Below are 15,856 nucleotides of genomic sequence, written 5' to 3' on the forward strand. Positions count from 1 at the left end.
ACATTTTATATTATACTCAGGTTAGTCAGGGAGTGAAATTTTTTTGTTTTTTTTTAAAAATACATATTTTAATAGAGCTGTCTAGTGATTTTTAAAAACCACCCTTGAGAGAAGAGAGAATTAAATTCGGGTGAAATCACAAAATCTTATAGGAATTAGGTGCATACAAGGTCTAGCACCTCTCTTGAATATTTTTGATGCTGTTGTCTCATCAGAAAAATCAGGAGGATAATTAAAATGTCAACTCTTTGTATTAACAGCAATTCGGGGAATTTATTTGCTCTAGCTGGGTAGCAGCAGTATAGCTGGCATGTAATTCTTCGGCCAAACACATCCAGCAGGTTACTGGGGGTTGCACTCCAGTAGTTATGCTGAGATGAGGTTGGTCTCTTTACCCCTTGCACTCTTAAATCTCTCTGCTGTGACTTGCTCCTGACCTCAGAACGTTGTTACTCAGATGCCCTAATACCTTTAAACCTGCAGCTCATCATCAGGTCTGCCGCACCCATCCTTTTACTGCAGCTTCAGAGTGTGATATGTTCCCTTTCTGAGTTCCCATTCCTCTTCCATGCCTAAATCCGTCTAGTTTTAAAATTAATTTCCTCTGCATGTAATTTTTGCGACTAGCTGGGGTGATGTGTTCGGTAGTGTAGCCAACAAACAAAAATCCCTGCCTGCAGCTCGTGCCCTCACACCTCCCTGTTGCTCCTACCCTGAGCTGAACTGTTTCTTAGCTACAGAGTGATTATTCAACTCCCTGCACCGTGGCTAACAGCCCTTGTTCAACCGCAGTACAGAGATTCAAAACTGCACAGTTTTAATGCAAATGAAATCCTCTCAACTCGTCGGACCAAAGGTATTTCATAGGTACAAACTAATAGTGTGCTTACAGGTGAATAACTGTATTAAAGCACAACCCCCTGGATTTTGCTTGACTCAGACTTTTAAATTGAGATGACTACTATCAGGCATTGTTTCTATAAAGGAGGGAAGATAGAAGAAATAAGAAGCCTGTGGTATTTCTTCATAATTTCAAAGTTATTTGAGATATCACTGCAAGCTCGCATGCTCTGTGTGCATTCCATCTGTAAGCCTGTACCAGCTTACAATAACTACATCAGCCGTACTAGGTGCAAACCAAAGAGCTTGTTTAAAATTCTGAATAGTATGCAGCAGCATGAAATTGAGAATGCAGAGTAGGATTGCTGCCCACTGATCTTGCTGATTTTGTGGTACTTGCAAGCAGGATAGGGAATTGTATGGATAAAAAGCAGCAGGAAGGACCCCGGAGTGCTGAACCCTTTTTCTGTTGCATCTTGAATAACTCTTTGCAGGTCTCGGTACTTTCTATTTTCCCATTTTCTTAAATAATAGTAGTTTGAGTATTTCACTGCAGTACAGGAGAATCTGTAGAGCAGCAGCTCGGTGTTTGCTTGACCTTTGAACACGGATGCTCTGAAAGGTCCTATCCCTGGGAGTTTTTTCTGACAATGAAGTAAACGAATCTCTTCACATTCACCAATGAAATCGCGTAAGTTGTGCTGGGTTGAACTGTTCTGGCATGTAAATTACTTTGTTAATGTCAAAATACCTCTCCTCATCTCAATCCAGACTCTTGTGCTGATGAATTAATAGACTACGCTCAACTTCTATTGCATGTCCTCTGGATATTGGAACCAAGAGAAAAATACAGTAATATACCCAATACAGTGCTGCCTGTCCTCTTCTGGTTTGTTCATGCAGCAAGTGATATGGTGAAAAACATCCTCCACCATCGTTTCATTACTAGAAGAGGACTAAGCACAGTGGGTAATGTTTGGAGAGATTTCCAAAAGGGTGTTTTTCCTTCTTGGTTGTCCTGTGACACAGCTGATCCCTGTGCCGCTGCTCCATTAGATGCAGAAACAAACCATCACAGTAAACTGTTACAAAAAGCTCAAAATCACCCCAGTTTCACTTAACTATTCTATTAAACTGCTCCTTTTCTAAGTGCTTGCTTATAACACAGAAAAAATGGTTCAACAACAGGGAAGAGTAACCTAGTGCTAACTGCAGACAGTGAGTACCTGCCCATGCCCCTGCGCTGGAGTATTCTGCATATTTTACCTTGGCTATCTATTTAGTCACCTATCTTCCAATTTCCTCTATATTTGCAAAGTCCAAAATGAAGCCATTAAGAGAAGTTACAAAATAGTATACAGCTCCTTAATTTTTTCAAGGCTTGAGCTAAGGACAGTCCCTGGATCTGTAAAAGAAGCCAGCAGTGATCCAGAGGTAGCACACAGGGAGGATGGACAGACGTGTCTAGGAGCTCCTCTCTTAAAAGATGTTATCCTCCAGTTTCTGAAACATTCCACAGATACTTGAATCCAGCTCAACTCTTCATCGTCTGTGATGCTTGCTTACCCTGAGTTCTGCAAATGTGTTGGCAGATGAACTTTTTTAAGACTAAACTGCGTGTTTCTGTCTTAATTTGGGAACCTGGGAGCCTCAACTGTTTAAAAACAAAATGCCACTCTTTAGACAAGTCTTTTTTTACTGAAATTGTCCAATCAAAATCCATCTTTCCCTTGAGAGGATAAGAGATAAGCGTATCTTTGTGTACGCACAGGGACTCAGAAATAGTTGTCAATTAGAAAGCTGTGGATCAATGTCTTGGTGAATGAACAGCAGTGAGAAAGTTGAGACTATAAAGCTTATTTTGTCTCCTTTTTACATGACTGGATAGACACCTGGCTCCTTGCTCTGTCTCTTTGGATTCTAATACTATCGACAGTCAAAATGCAGTTATTAAAGGATTACTCTAATTGTGTAAAGTGAAAACTGGTAATTCAGTACCTAAGTAACATCCTCCTTAAAAGACTGATTTAGCAGAAAAACTCTCCTTGCAGACATGTAATTTGGACAGCTCAGTGACAGTTGGAAAAGCTTCCCTTATGATCTGCGGTAATTCGTACGGATATATTTAGTAAGAACATGGTCTGCTTACACATTTTTTCAATCGTTCATTATAAGACGTTACTGGTGTTTCCAGATTGGACTTGTGGAAATTTACTTTTATTGACTTTTCTGTCACTACAGCCAATCTGACGGAAAAGTCTTGAACCTTAATTTCACTTCAAAGCCCGAAGTACAGCTGAGAACTGCTGAAACGGGGAGGTGTGGTGGTGAATGATATTTCATCTTGGGTTTAAAGTCTATTGAATAGCAACTAGATATAAATCAAATTATTTCTCTGAATACTTCAAATACTACTTCTTCACATTGTGCCTGTGTAGTATATGCAGATAAATAGCTGGAATGTATTACCAAAACAAGTTATGTTTTGTAAGACTCGGAATGTATAGTTTTTTTTGGAGAAAAGGGAGTAAGCACGAAGCTGAAGTAACTTTGCTAAAAAGATGATGTTTCTTTTTTGATGTTTGTTTTATGTTTATTCCACATACTGCTTGTTATTAGCCGTTACTTTTCATTTTTGCTCATCATTGTTTGATTGCTGAAAACCTCCTCCTGCTACATTCCTAACAACGGATGTTTAATAGCTGTCAGCTAGCTATGACACTAGGGTTATTTAACACAGTGCTCTTTATCTTAAATGTTACAGTGTCAAGGTACTCGGCACGCCTATGACATGTTCCAGGAATGCCTGTGAACTGTGAAAGTTTGCCCTTTTTATCCATCCTGACAATTTGATCTGAAGCTTTGATTATGAGCAACAGAATGAATTTATCCAACTCTTTAACAAAAAAATCCTATCCAAAATATAAATTTCATCAAGCTTCACAGGTCTATGAGATACTGTGCTGTGAAATACTCGTGTTAACTGCCTCTGTAGATGAAACTTCAGATTCTTTTTTAGTGATGTAATTCAGAAGTAGTATAGTAAAGGTTAAACCTTGGGCAATGCAGAATATTTTATCTTGAATGATACTGGATCTTTTAATAATTGATCTTACATAATCAGCTTTTATTTGGGGTAACTAAATTTTAAATAAGAGGCTCAAGGGTGGACTGTGGATACTAAGAGCGGGTATTGAAATAGTCTCTGTTAGGAAATATGAATCATAGACTCACCAGGTTGGAAAAGACCCACTGGATCATCGAGTTTTGGCATGTAATGAAATGGTTGTAATGACGAGGTATCTCGAGCTGAGAGGTGTCAGTGTAATATATTGCCGTGCTGCATCCTTAGGGCTTGTGTTTGGGGAAATACAGAAGGGAGAAGGCTGGACTACTGTTTTATAGCTTGGAAAACCAGGTTAGTTATGGTGAGGGCAGGTAAATGGACTTTTATGGTGTCGTAATACTTATCCTATCTCCTCAGAAGGGTAGGTGAGCATCTGAATGATGGATGAGGGATGAGCGATAATTGGGGAACGAACACAGGGCCTGTCACAGGTCTACATGCGAAGAATTAATCTTAAAACTGCTTCTACTGACCTAATGGAAAAGCATAAATGATCATGGAGTGCACTTCACTTGAATATGGCTCAAAGTTTAAAGTGTGACACATACATCTTTTGGGCAATGACGAAGCCTCACAGTTCAGCTATTAATAATCAGAATTAACTGTATATGTACAAAAAGAGAGGGAGTAATTATATGAATAGCTGTTGGTAAGAGTATTTTGTTGCTGTTGGAACTAGAAAATAAAATTGCTACTACGATAGTAGAAAGGTTCAATCTATTATCTTTTTGGAAATAGCAGAAAAATACAGTATGTATGGGTTAGAACTTTAAAAAAAAACTCCTACAACTAAAAAGCACTTATTTTTGCAGAAATTATTTCTTTTCCTTGACTAAGGAAGCTGCATCCAAAGAGATTTCCTATCTCTTCCTTACAAAGGTGAGTTGTTAGAATCTCCAAAGTGAAGAAAACTATAGTGAGGGTAAAGAGAGAGAATTCAGGAGGTGGTCTCAGGTAGAGTAACAGTCAGGATGAATGTGACCACTCCTAAGGGCAGGCAAAACAGATGTATGCAAAGATCGCAGAGTTGCATGTAAAGTTAGTCACAGAATCACAGAATAACCAGGTTGGAAGAGACCCACCGGATCACCGAGTCCAACCGTTCCTACCAAACACTAAACCATATCCCTCAGCACCTCGTCCACCCGTGCCTTAAACGCCTCCAGGGAAGGTGACTCAACCACCTCCCTGGGCAGCCTGTTCCAGTGCCCAATGACCCTTTCTGTAAAGAATTTTTTCCTAACGTCTAGCCTAAACCTCCCCTGTCAGAGCTTGAGGCCATTCCCTCTTGTCCTGTCCCCTGTCACTTGGGAGAAGAGGCCAGCACCCTCCTCTCTACAACGTCCTTTCAGGTAGTTGTAGAGAGCAATGAGGTCACCCCTCAGCCTCCTCTTCTCCAGGCTAAACAACCCCAGCTCTCTCAGCCGCTCCTCATAAGGCCTGTTCTCCAGCCCTTTCACCAGCTTTGTTGCTCTTCTCTGTACTCTCTCCAGAGCCTCAACATCCTTCTTGTGGTGAGGGGCCCAGAACTGAACACAGTATTCGAGGAGCGGTCTCACCAGTGCCGAGTACAGAGGGAGGATAACCTCCCTGGACCTGCTGGTCACGCCGTTTCTGATACAAGCCAAGATGCCATTGGCCTTCTTGGCCACCTGGGCACACTGCTGGCTCATATTCAGTCGGCTGTCAACCAACACCCCCAGGTCCCTCTCCTCCAGGCACCTTTCTAGACAGACTTCTCCCAGTCTGTAGCACTGCATAGGGTTGTTGTGCCCCAAGTGCAGGACCCGGCATTTGGCCTTGTTAAACCTCATGCCATTGGACTCTGCCCAGCGGTCCAGCCTGTTCAGATCCCTTTGCAGAGCCTCCCGACCCTCCAGCAGATCGACACTTCCACCCAGCTTAGTGTCATCCGCAAACTTGCTAAGGGTGCATTCGATGCCTTCATCCAGGTCATTGATGAAGACATTGAACAGGGCTGGACCCAGCACTGAGCCCTGGGGAACCCCACTTGTCACTGGCCTCCAGCTGGATTTCACACCATTTACCACCACTCTCTGGGCCCGGCCATCCAACCAGTTTTCCACCCAGGAGAGTGTGCGCCTGTCCAGCCCAGAGGCTGACAGTTTCCAAAGCAGAACGCTGTGAGAAACTGTGTCAAAGGCTTTGCTGAAGTCCAGGAAGACCACATCCACAGCCTTTCCCTCATCCAGTAGCCGGGTCACTTTGTCATAGAAGGCGATCAGGTTAGTCTGGCAAGACCTGCCTTTTGTGAACCCATGTTGACTGGGCCTGATCACCCGGTTCTCTTGCATGTGCTTCATGATAGCACTCAAGATCACCTGTTCCATGACCTTCCCTGGCACTGAGGTCAGACTGACAGGCCTGTAGTTTCCTGGGTCCTCCCTGCGGCCCTTTTTGTAGATGGGCACAACATCAGCCAGCCTCCAGTCCAGTGGGACTTCCCCAGTCTTCCAGGACTGTTGGAAGATGATGGAAAGGGGTTTGGCCAGCACATCCGCCAGCTCCTTCAGTACCCTAGGGTGAATCCCGTCCGGCCCCATAGACTTGTGACTGTCCAGTCGGGCTAGCAAGGCTCTGACCACCTCCTCTTGGATCATGGGAGCCTCATTTTGCTCCTCTAGCTCCTGGGTTTGTACACAGGCGGAACGACCCTCCTTACGACTAAAGACTGAGGCAAAGAAGGCATTAAGTACCTCAGCCTTTTCCTCATCCCCTGTTACTGTTGTCCCTTCTGTGTCCAATAGGGACTGTATGGTCTCCCTAGTCTGCCTTTTATTATTTATATATTTGTAGAAAGATTTTTTGTTATCTTTCACTGACTTGGCCAATCCAATTTCTAGCTGAGCCTTAGCCCTTCTGATTTTTTCCCTACACAATCTCACTTCCCTCCTGTAGTCCACCCAAGAGGCCTGTCCCTTCTTCCAGAGGCCATAAACATTTCTTTTCTTCTTGATATCCCTCAAGATCTCTCTATTCAACCAAGCTGGCTTTCTCCCCTGCCGGCTTTTTTTCCGGACCACGGGGATGGCTTTCTCCTGAGCTGCTAGGACCACCCCTTTGAAGAGCTCCCAGCCCTCCTGGGCTCCCTTGCCCTTGAGTACTGTCTCCCATGAGACTTCACCAACCAGCCTGCTGAAGAGATCAAAGTCTGCCCTCTGGAAATTTAATGTTACCGTCTTGCTAACCTCCCTCTTCACTTCACCTAGAACAGAAAATTTTATAATCTCATGGTCGCTTAGTCCTAGGCGTCCACCTACCGCCACATCCCCTACAAGGCCTTCTCTGTTCACCAACAGGAGGTCCAGGAGGGCACCTTCCCTGGTTGGTTCATTCACCAACTGTGCAAGGAAGTTATCTCCCACGCACTCCAGGAACCTCCTAGACTGCTTCCTTTCTGCTGTGTTGTACACCCAGCAGATATCAGGCAGATTGAATCATGGTTATTTTCCAAACAAAATCTCTTAAATCCTGGTGGCGCTCAGTATATGATACAATTGGTGCATCACAGATGGAATTTGTTGCATTCTTTCTGGTTTTCATTTATTTATCTGTAGCACAGCTGTCTTCTGCTTTTAAGCTTATCTATCTATTGCTTTCCTCCATTTCCAGTTTCCTTCTTAGAAACTATTTTCTTTTGCCACGTCTGTAATCGAAAAAGCAAAACAAGACCAGAGAGAGGCAGAAATCCCAAATGAAGCCATGGCATATTATTTGTGCTGCTAGCCCATTACTTCCAAAGGCTGTGCTTTCAGAGGTTTTATTTTTATAAACTCTTTAAGCCTTCTTTTCTCTTTATTTGAAATAAGGAACTCCCTGTTCCTTAAAAGTATTGGCTTGTGCGTGTAGATGGATTGAGTTAGACAGCAGAGGCTGTTACTACTTTTATTTGCTCTGTTTCCTGCATCTGAGCTGAACAGCTGGCCTGGACTTGAAGTAGCTTCTGAAAAGGAGAAAAGAAAACAACATGGGTAATAATTGCTTTGGCGATCTGACTTTCACTTCCCATCGTTCCTGAGTCGGGGTGATAAGTTTTTGCTCAACTCTTGTGACCTTGAGGATGATGCTCACAGTAAAGACAGAAGTCATTAGGTGAGGATGCACTCTCTGCACCGGCTGAAGCTCTCCTCTTTGGTTTAAATATCCATCCAGACACATGTGGTACTGGTTTATTTTCTCCTGAGAAATGATGGTAAGAGACACAAATATCCTCTATTCATTGGAAAACGTGAAATGGCCTTTAAATCCCATCCATGAGAACATATCCTTTCAAAGCCTCTTCAAAGGAGCCTGGGACTGCTTGTGTTGTGAATGTTTATTGAGAGCTCTTTAAATTCCTGAACCATTGTTGACTAATAAATGAACATAAATTATCTCTGAAACAGGTTCATTTAACTCTCATCTAATGTGTAGCATTTGGCCTGTTAGAGTCAAAATACTGTGACTTATTTTTGTGTGGCAAATTGAGTACTTTGTTTATTAAAATTGCTGATGAGAAAGGCCTAGATTATGGTTACTTTTCATGGTAAGGATTTAAAGGACAGCTGCAAAATATTTTTGATTATCTGTTCATCTTCTGTTACATATTTCACAAGTTGTACTGTAGTGAGCGAGGCTTGGGAATGAGTGACTTGCATTTTGCTTTCCATCCTGCTGTCCTTAGTGAAGCTCCATACAGGTAAAGAGCAGAATTGGACTTGCTTACTTGAATGCACGAATATAGCTGAATATAGACAAATATGTCTATAGTTGATATAGATTGCTAATAGAGTTCACAAGAAGATAAAGGAAACATCATTTAGAGCCTAAAACTTGTTTACTATTGTAAAGCTGCACCTTGCATCTGGAAATATTCAACATTTTATCAACTTTGAGCTGGAAGTTTGAATTGAAGCTGTAGCTCTGTTACTTCTGTATATGCATGACTTAACACAAATGTTCAATGCCTTTTGCTGTGATGTAATTTCTTTTTTTGTAGAAGCTTCCACATAGTACGATATGATTACAATTTTGCCAAAGATTCAGTAAATGATGATGCATATGAGAAACACAGAGTTTTAGAGAGCTGGGGTTGTTTAGCCTGGAGAAGAGGAGGCTGAGGGGAGACCTCATTGCTCTCTACAACTACCTGAAAGGAGGTTGTAGAGAGGAGGGAGCTGGCCTCTTCTCCCAAGTGACAGGGGACAGGACGAGAGGGAATGGCCTCAATCTCCACCAGGGGAGGTTTAGGCTGAACATTAGGAAAAAATTCTTCACAGAAAGGGTCACTGGGCACTGGAACAGGCTGCCCAGGGAGGTGGTTGAGTCACCTTCCCTGGAGGTGTTTAAGGGACAGGTGGACAAGGTGCTAAGGGGAATGGTTTAGTGTTTGATAGGAATAGTTGGACTCGATGATCCGGTGGGTCTCTTCCAACCTGGTTATTCTATGATTCTATATTGCATCTTGGGGCAGGGGAGCAGTGTTAAAGGCCAGGGGTAATGGTTTCTACACCCATCCCCAAGTGTACTGTATGTTATTTAGATAGATTTAATGCCTTAAAATTATGCAGTATCCAATGGCAAGAACTGTGTTTCTTGATGACCTGAATTCTGCATTGTGTGATCAATAATTGTGACCTGGTCCCAGGTCAGAGGAAGAGGGAGGTTATCTTGCACCCTGAAGTCTTGGATTTGATAGAGCGACCCAAGATGGTACCATTGGGTGTTGGAACTTCTTCAGCTTTCTCTTCCTCCTGCTGTGGTTTTCCCCTTTCTTTTCAGTAGAGTCGAGTGCTGTATGTTGTTGCTAATTGCAGATAATGTAGTACTGACATTTTGTAAAGTATACATAGATGATATTCATCCAGATGATGATACTGCTATCTTCAGAGATGCTGATACAGTTTTGCTGGCATAGACTCATTTAGTGATGAATTGCAGTAATAGCAGTTCAAGACCTACAGCATATTAGTGAAAATGAATCCACTGAGCACTAGTCCCATGGCACTACAACAGCACTTAAAGAACACCGATTTTCTTGAAGGAGGAAAAATCTGATTAAGAGATTTAGCTGCAGGTTTGTTGTTTGTTTTGTTTTCTTTCTTAGTAGCAGTATGTTATTTATATTTGTTTCTTGATGTATGTTATTGTAAGGAATTTAATATATATAAGAAAACCAGGAGAGTGCCATAAACACAGAACATTTTTTTTTCTCTTTAGCAGATGGGAGATTCGTATATGATACAGTGAACAGAGACACAGCAGTAGTACTGCTTTTAATTTCTTATTATAAAGTGACCTAACAGCTGGTTATAAAATGAAAGAAGATCAACATGCTGAAATTGATATGTAATAGTGTACACAGCAGTCTCTGGGGCAAAAATGTTGTAGAAATGCATGTAATAATTTGAAAGAATTATTCTAATACAAGCATGGGGCAGCCTATTATTGAAATAGTTGCCTAATTTGAGGGAAATGGGGATAAAGAGAGGCTTCATGTTAATAATGCATTGGTGCTTTGCATGAGAACAGTGTGTTCTTTCAGCTCTGGAGTGTGATCAGTGGAGAACAGAAATGTCCCAAGCATAATGCTGGACTCCTTTGTATGATCTCCTTTAAAATCACTCAGGTGCTAGGAAATTAGAGGCATGTGGAATGTAAGAATTCCTAAAACAAGAGAAAATATGCAAGTATGCACGCCCCTCCTTTTCTCCTTACTCATCTCTACATCCTTAGTGTCTAGCTGGGAGGAGGCATGTTTGGGACATGCCTAGAGTTGAAAGTAGCTCCAAACAGAAACTCTTTTCTGCTCTCAGCAAGTTTTAAGGCAGCATCTTCCTATGTCCTTGTATTTAAAACAACAACTCCATCTAAAACCTCATTTTGATTTTCAGATATGTGCTTCCAAAATTTATTATAAACCTTGACCACTGGTGTAACTGTTACTAGTTATGATTTTGCATTTAACCTCAGAGAATCAGTAAAACATTTTAATCATCTCTTCTACATACCAGAACATGTTTGAAAAAAAAAATCAAAATAAATCTTCAGGTGGTGATTTCACCATTGCCAAGGAACCTATGTGGGCAAAGCAAAGGAGTGCTAATAAACAGGTTCTTTTTGATCAAATGTAACCTAGTCTTGCAGACTCTAATACCCAAGTCTGTGTGTCTGAGGCAGTAGAGATATTGTGCAAAACTTGAGTGTATATATAGTTTTGCAGGTTTAGGCCTAATATAGGCTACAGCTTTGTCAGGCTGACAACTTTAGAAGGATTATTTGAAGATCTGAGCTATCATCAGTAATTTGGGCCAGACCTCTCTTGTGCTGAGGGTAGGGATACATTCCTAATATTTGCGACATTAAATGGCTCTGCTGTCAGAGGGCAGGAAAAAATAAGTATTTGCTGCGCCAGTTGTTCTACTCTCTTTAGGAAAGAAGGAAAAAATGATAGCTAAGTGTATGGAGGGAGCATTGGTATTTATAGTGGGTGACTTTGTGAGTAGACGTGTGTGTTCAAACACACAAGGTTCTCGATGATCAGGTGATGAGTTATGATGAAGAAATATTTTTCTATATTTTGTGATTTGACAAGTAGCCTGCCACTTCTTTTCAATTCTTTTGCTGTGCCTGTAAGCTAAGAAAGTAAAAAGGAATACTTTTTATGAATAATAATTAAAAAATAAAAAATCAATAAGTCTGTGTTGTTTTCAGTTTGATCAAGAAGCTGTACAGGTCCTGAAGATCCGGGATTTGACTAGGTATTGTAAAAATACTGTAACCATCTTTAAAGTAATTTAAAAATGCTAAGGCTGTGTTGACAGCATTGTTTCACAACCATCATGATTTCTTAATGAAAAACATTTTTAATTTTTAGGATTAATAAGATGGTTTCTGCCTTTCTAGAGAAAGAGTTGAATTAAAAATCTTAAGATGTTCCTTCGACTCAAATTAAAATGTAGGAACAGTATCAAGAGCTGGTTTCTAATTCTAAATCCAGATTTCTTCTGACAAATTATGACTTAATTACAGATGTATTTAAAAACACACAAACAGTTCATATACATTTTGAGGTGCATTCATTGAGTGAAGATTAGTGAACTAAGGCAAGTAAATCTGAAAGATGCTTGTTAAGGGAAATGTAAAAGATGGGTTGAACTGTGTAGATGAAGACTAAATATTGTACAGTTACAGTAACTATTACTTGTAATGCCTTATAGGTTGATTTAAAAAAATCTAAGGATAAACAAAGTTTTGTTTCTTTATGCTTGAGTTTGTCGTGTGTAGAGTAGTCTGGGTGCTATAAGGAAGTCTTTGATAGTCAATGTTTTCATTTAATTACCTTCTGAAAGAAATGTAATTAAAAATTCAGAAGGTGGAAGTAAAACAGACAAGATTCATGTGCCGTTAATGGCATTATACTGAATTGTAATAATATCCCTTAATCTTAAAAAGGTAAGTCTCTTACAGTATTAACATTTTTCTGCTACTTTTCATGCCGTGTTAGGTATTATGGTTAATACAAGTTGCTGATGTGAAAGCATCCTCACTAATCCTGCTTGGAGAGCAGCTAGTTCTGTGCTTGTTATAAAAGGTACAAGAAGAGATATTATAAGTTCTTCATTAAATAACTACTTAATTACATCCCAGGACTAGCAGATACCAAATCTGTGAATATTGCTGGCAGGTTTCCCTAGAACCCTGTTCTAAAGCAGTGAAACTTAGTCCATGTGAGAAGCGCCGCAATACACGTAACGTATTGGTGCAAAGGGTCATGCAGCAGGGGGGGTCAAATTGACCTTAAGAAATTATAGGCCAGGACTTGTTAGAAAAGGCATTTAAAACAGCTTACATTCATTTTAAAAGTTTCTACTCACCCTTCTCTGTGAGCTTCTCCTTTCTCTAGCTCCTGTATAACACCCAACAACACTTTTATGGTTTCCTGACTAGAGCTGATCAAATTTTCCATCATCTGAAGCTGCGCTTTCAAGTCCACAACTTCCGTGTGAGGCACAATTTGTTGGCATTCCTCGCTCACCGTGACGGCTGTCTGGCAAGGCTGGTTCTCCTCCATAGGTGAAACGTTTATCTGCAGGGTCTGTTCGTTACATTCGGTGGCTTGGCACTGCACTCGTGACGAGCAGGCTCGAGCATCTCCCGCCTGGGGCTGAACCCCGTTCAGGTGCGCGGTCCTCTTTTTGTCCTCCTCATCCGTTGGGCACGGCGACCAGTCGGTTTCGGCTGTGAGGTTTGGCAAGTCGGGCTGCGAGGCGTGTGAACCGGCCCCCGGCAAATAAACGGTGGCCACTTCAGTCTTGAAGACCCTCCCGTGGAGGGGCTGGATGACCTCCTCGCTCCCCAGCCGCCCTGCCACCTGTTTCGCTCGGCTGGGTGGCCGGGCGGCGACGGGCTCCTCCGAAGTGGGGTCGGATGAGTTTGGGAGAGGAGGAGGCGGCTCTTTGGGCGAGCTGTGCAAATCGCTGATTTTCCAGGCCTCGGCCCCGTTGTCACAAGATCCCGTGTTGGTGCGCTCGTTGATGTGGGAAATGAACTCTGCTGTTTGCAAGCTGCTGGCCTTCCTGCTCCACTGAATGGCCTCTCCTGAGCTTCTGCCGTCTTTGTCTGTAACATCTATTAGAAACCCATTGTTCTGACTCTTAAACGTGTCGACAGTCGAGGCGCTTTTAAGAATATTCCCCTTTTTCCGATCCAGAGGAAAGGTCTGGTAACACTTTTTAAGATCAGGTGAAGTCTGAACTCCTGTGCTTTTGGTGACGTTGGGTATTGACCTCCGGGCAGGCACCGTCATGTACTTGCGATAAGCCGTTTTGTAGGAAATGGACTTGGCTTCTCTCTTGTCAGGATCCTGTGTGGTGGACAGCTGTTTCTCCCTCTGCTCGTTCTGGGCTTCACAGATATCTTTAAATCTCACCTGGAGGGCTTTGTTTCGTTTCTTAATCTGCCGGTTGGGATCCAGTGCATATTTCATCTCCAACGCGAGCGACGCCGCTGGCTCGACTTCGCTTTCCGAGCTGGTGAGTAAGCATTTGCTGGGCTCCTTACTCACCATGATGCCTGCATTCAAAAACAGTTCAAAAAGCCTCATGTTACAGCAGAAATGCTACTTTCCCCCCAAGTTTGCAATATTTGAGCTGACTTCTTCTACTTTGAAATGGCTTTCACAACCTTTTCGCTCGATTCACTTAAGTCCTTGTCCTTCTTAATAGGCATTGGTGTTCTGCTAGAGAATCCTGTTTTGCATCTTGATTTGTTATAGCCTGCTTCTCAGAGAGGAGCCGGGCTAAACGTGGTTTTCCTGGCACCAGGAGTGTTTTCCAGACCACTTTCCAAAGGACAGACACCATGGCTGTCGTGCTGGGTGTGCTAGCTTGGCAGTTGAACTTCACTACAAGGGAATACTTGTTCTCAGGAAGCCAAACATCTGAATTTACTTGATAGTCAATTAAAAGTACAGGGAAAATGGAGAACAAGTGTCTTTGCAGAAATAAATCTAGAGCACTGACCACGCTTAATGCTCCTTTAATGCAAATGTTTAGTGGCAAGAAGCGTCAAACTGGCATTCTTTTACAGTATGCTTGCTTTCTTCTGTGTAATGTACTCTGTATCTTTACAAGAAATTAATTGGTTGTTACTTGGATATCATTTTTTCTTTAAATTTGCCTCATAGCTAAACCTAAAACCTGGATAGAGATTAATTATTGTTAGCAACTGGTTGGTACTCCTGTATGCATAAAATTTATGAACTATTGAAGCTTGTGGAAGAAGTCAGCAGTGCATCAATTAAGGTTTTGCTTCAAATGCAAAACAACCCATCTTTTACTAGAAGCAGTCATATGCCTTGATAATAGAGCTTCTTATCCCAGAGGATCCTAAGGCACTAAAGAAAAAGCCCACAAAACCCCTGTGATGATTCACAGAAATTACTTAATCCACTATTGAAATATAAGCACCTCCTCAATGATGAAAAGATGCCAACTGCTTAACACAGCACATAGCGGAAAAAAAAATCCCAACAGCTCTGTTGTTGTACAGATCGTGTGGGATCTTTAGTGACTGGATAGTTAAGACCTCATTTTTACACCTCATTTGAAGTTGTCGGTTTTACTCTCCTATTGCACAAAGTTCATCCTAATGCTGAGATTTATTGAAGTACCAAATTCCCACTTAATCCAAGTGTTCTGCATGTCTCTTCTATTTAAAAAACGCTGTACCCTCAGAGGGACTGGGGAGTACAATGTAAGATGAGTAATAGGAGTTTCAGGTGTGGTATTAGAAATACATTTTTAATTAAAATTCTTTTGTCTATTAAATAAAAAATGTGAAACTCTTGAAGAGTTAAGTGCCACATTAGTGTATGTTTTAGAAAGTCAACTCAGTGGTACAAAGGAGTTGAAGCCTTATGACTTGTCTATATTTAGTTTTAATTTAAGCAAACATAATGGAGATATTCTTTTTGATGGAAAATTGAATGTTTATGGGTTCTAAAAAGTACACAGAGGTTATTAAGATATACAAATGTGCGTGACAGGCAGTCTGTATGATAGGTTAGACTTCTGGGTTACCAAATTGCTTTCAAAAAATCTCATGCACTTGTCATTGCTTAATTATTTTTTTCCCCGTTTTTTACTACCCCAGTCCCAGTAATTTGCAAACAAGTAACTGAAATATTCTGGCATCTGCCTAGTTTGCCTTTTTCTGTCAAACTTATAAGGTTCAGTGAGTGAGCAGCAGTCATTTTAGAATGGGAAGATTCTTTCTGAATCTGTAGGAAGTCTGAGAGGAATGCAAAAAGGGGTAAGATTCAGGATAAAAAAAAAGTTCTAATGATGGACTAGATTGCTAGATACTAGTTTTCAAATGTAGATACAG

At 41.4% G+C, this 15,856-nt stretch overlaps 2 protein-coding genes across 3 annotated transcripts in view; one reads left to right on the top strand and one right to left on the bottom strand.

Moving 5' to 3' along the window:
* INSYN2A (inhibitory synaptic factor 2A) overlaps positions 1-14,038 on the bottom strand; it is a 35,039-nt gene extending 21,001 nt beyond the window's left edge. Inside the window, exon 1 of the mRNA XM_069863433.1 lies at positions 12,844-14,038. Within this exon, the coding sequence (XP_069719534.1) occupies positions 12,844-14,036 (1,193 nt within the window). The 5' untranslated portion in view covers positions 14,037-14,038. The remainder of the gene's footprint in view (positions 1-12,843) is intronic.
* Positions 1-15,856, top strand: part of DOCK1 (dedicator of cytokinesis 1) — a 318,523-nt gene that overhangs the window by 128,507 nt on the left and 174,160 nt on the right. The gene's annotated exons all lie outside the window — the stretch shown is intronic.

The sequence above is a fragment of the Phaenicophaeus curvirostris genome, chromosome 9 (genome assembly GCF_032191515.1).
Source record: "Phaenicophaeus curvirostris isolate KB17595 chromosome 9, BPBGC_Pcur_1.0, whole genome shotgun sequence".
Classification (NCBI taxonomy): domain Eukaryota; kingdom Metazoa; phylum Chordata; class Aves; order Cuculiformes; family Cuculidae; genus Phaenicophaeus; species Phaenicophaeus curvirostris.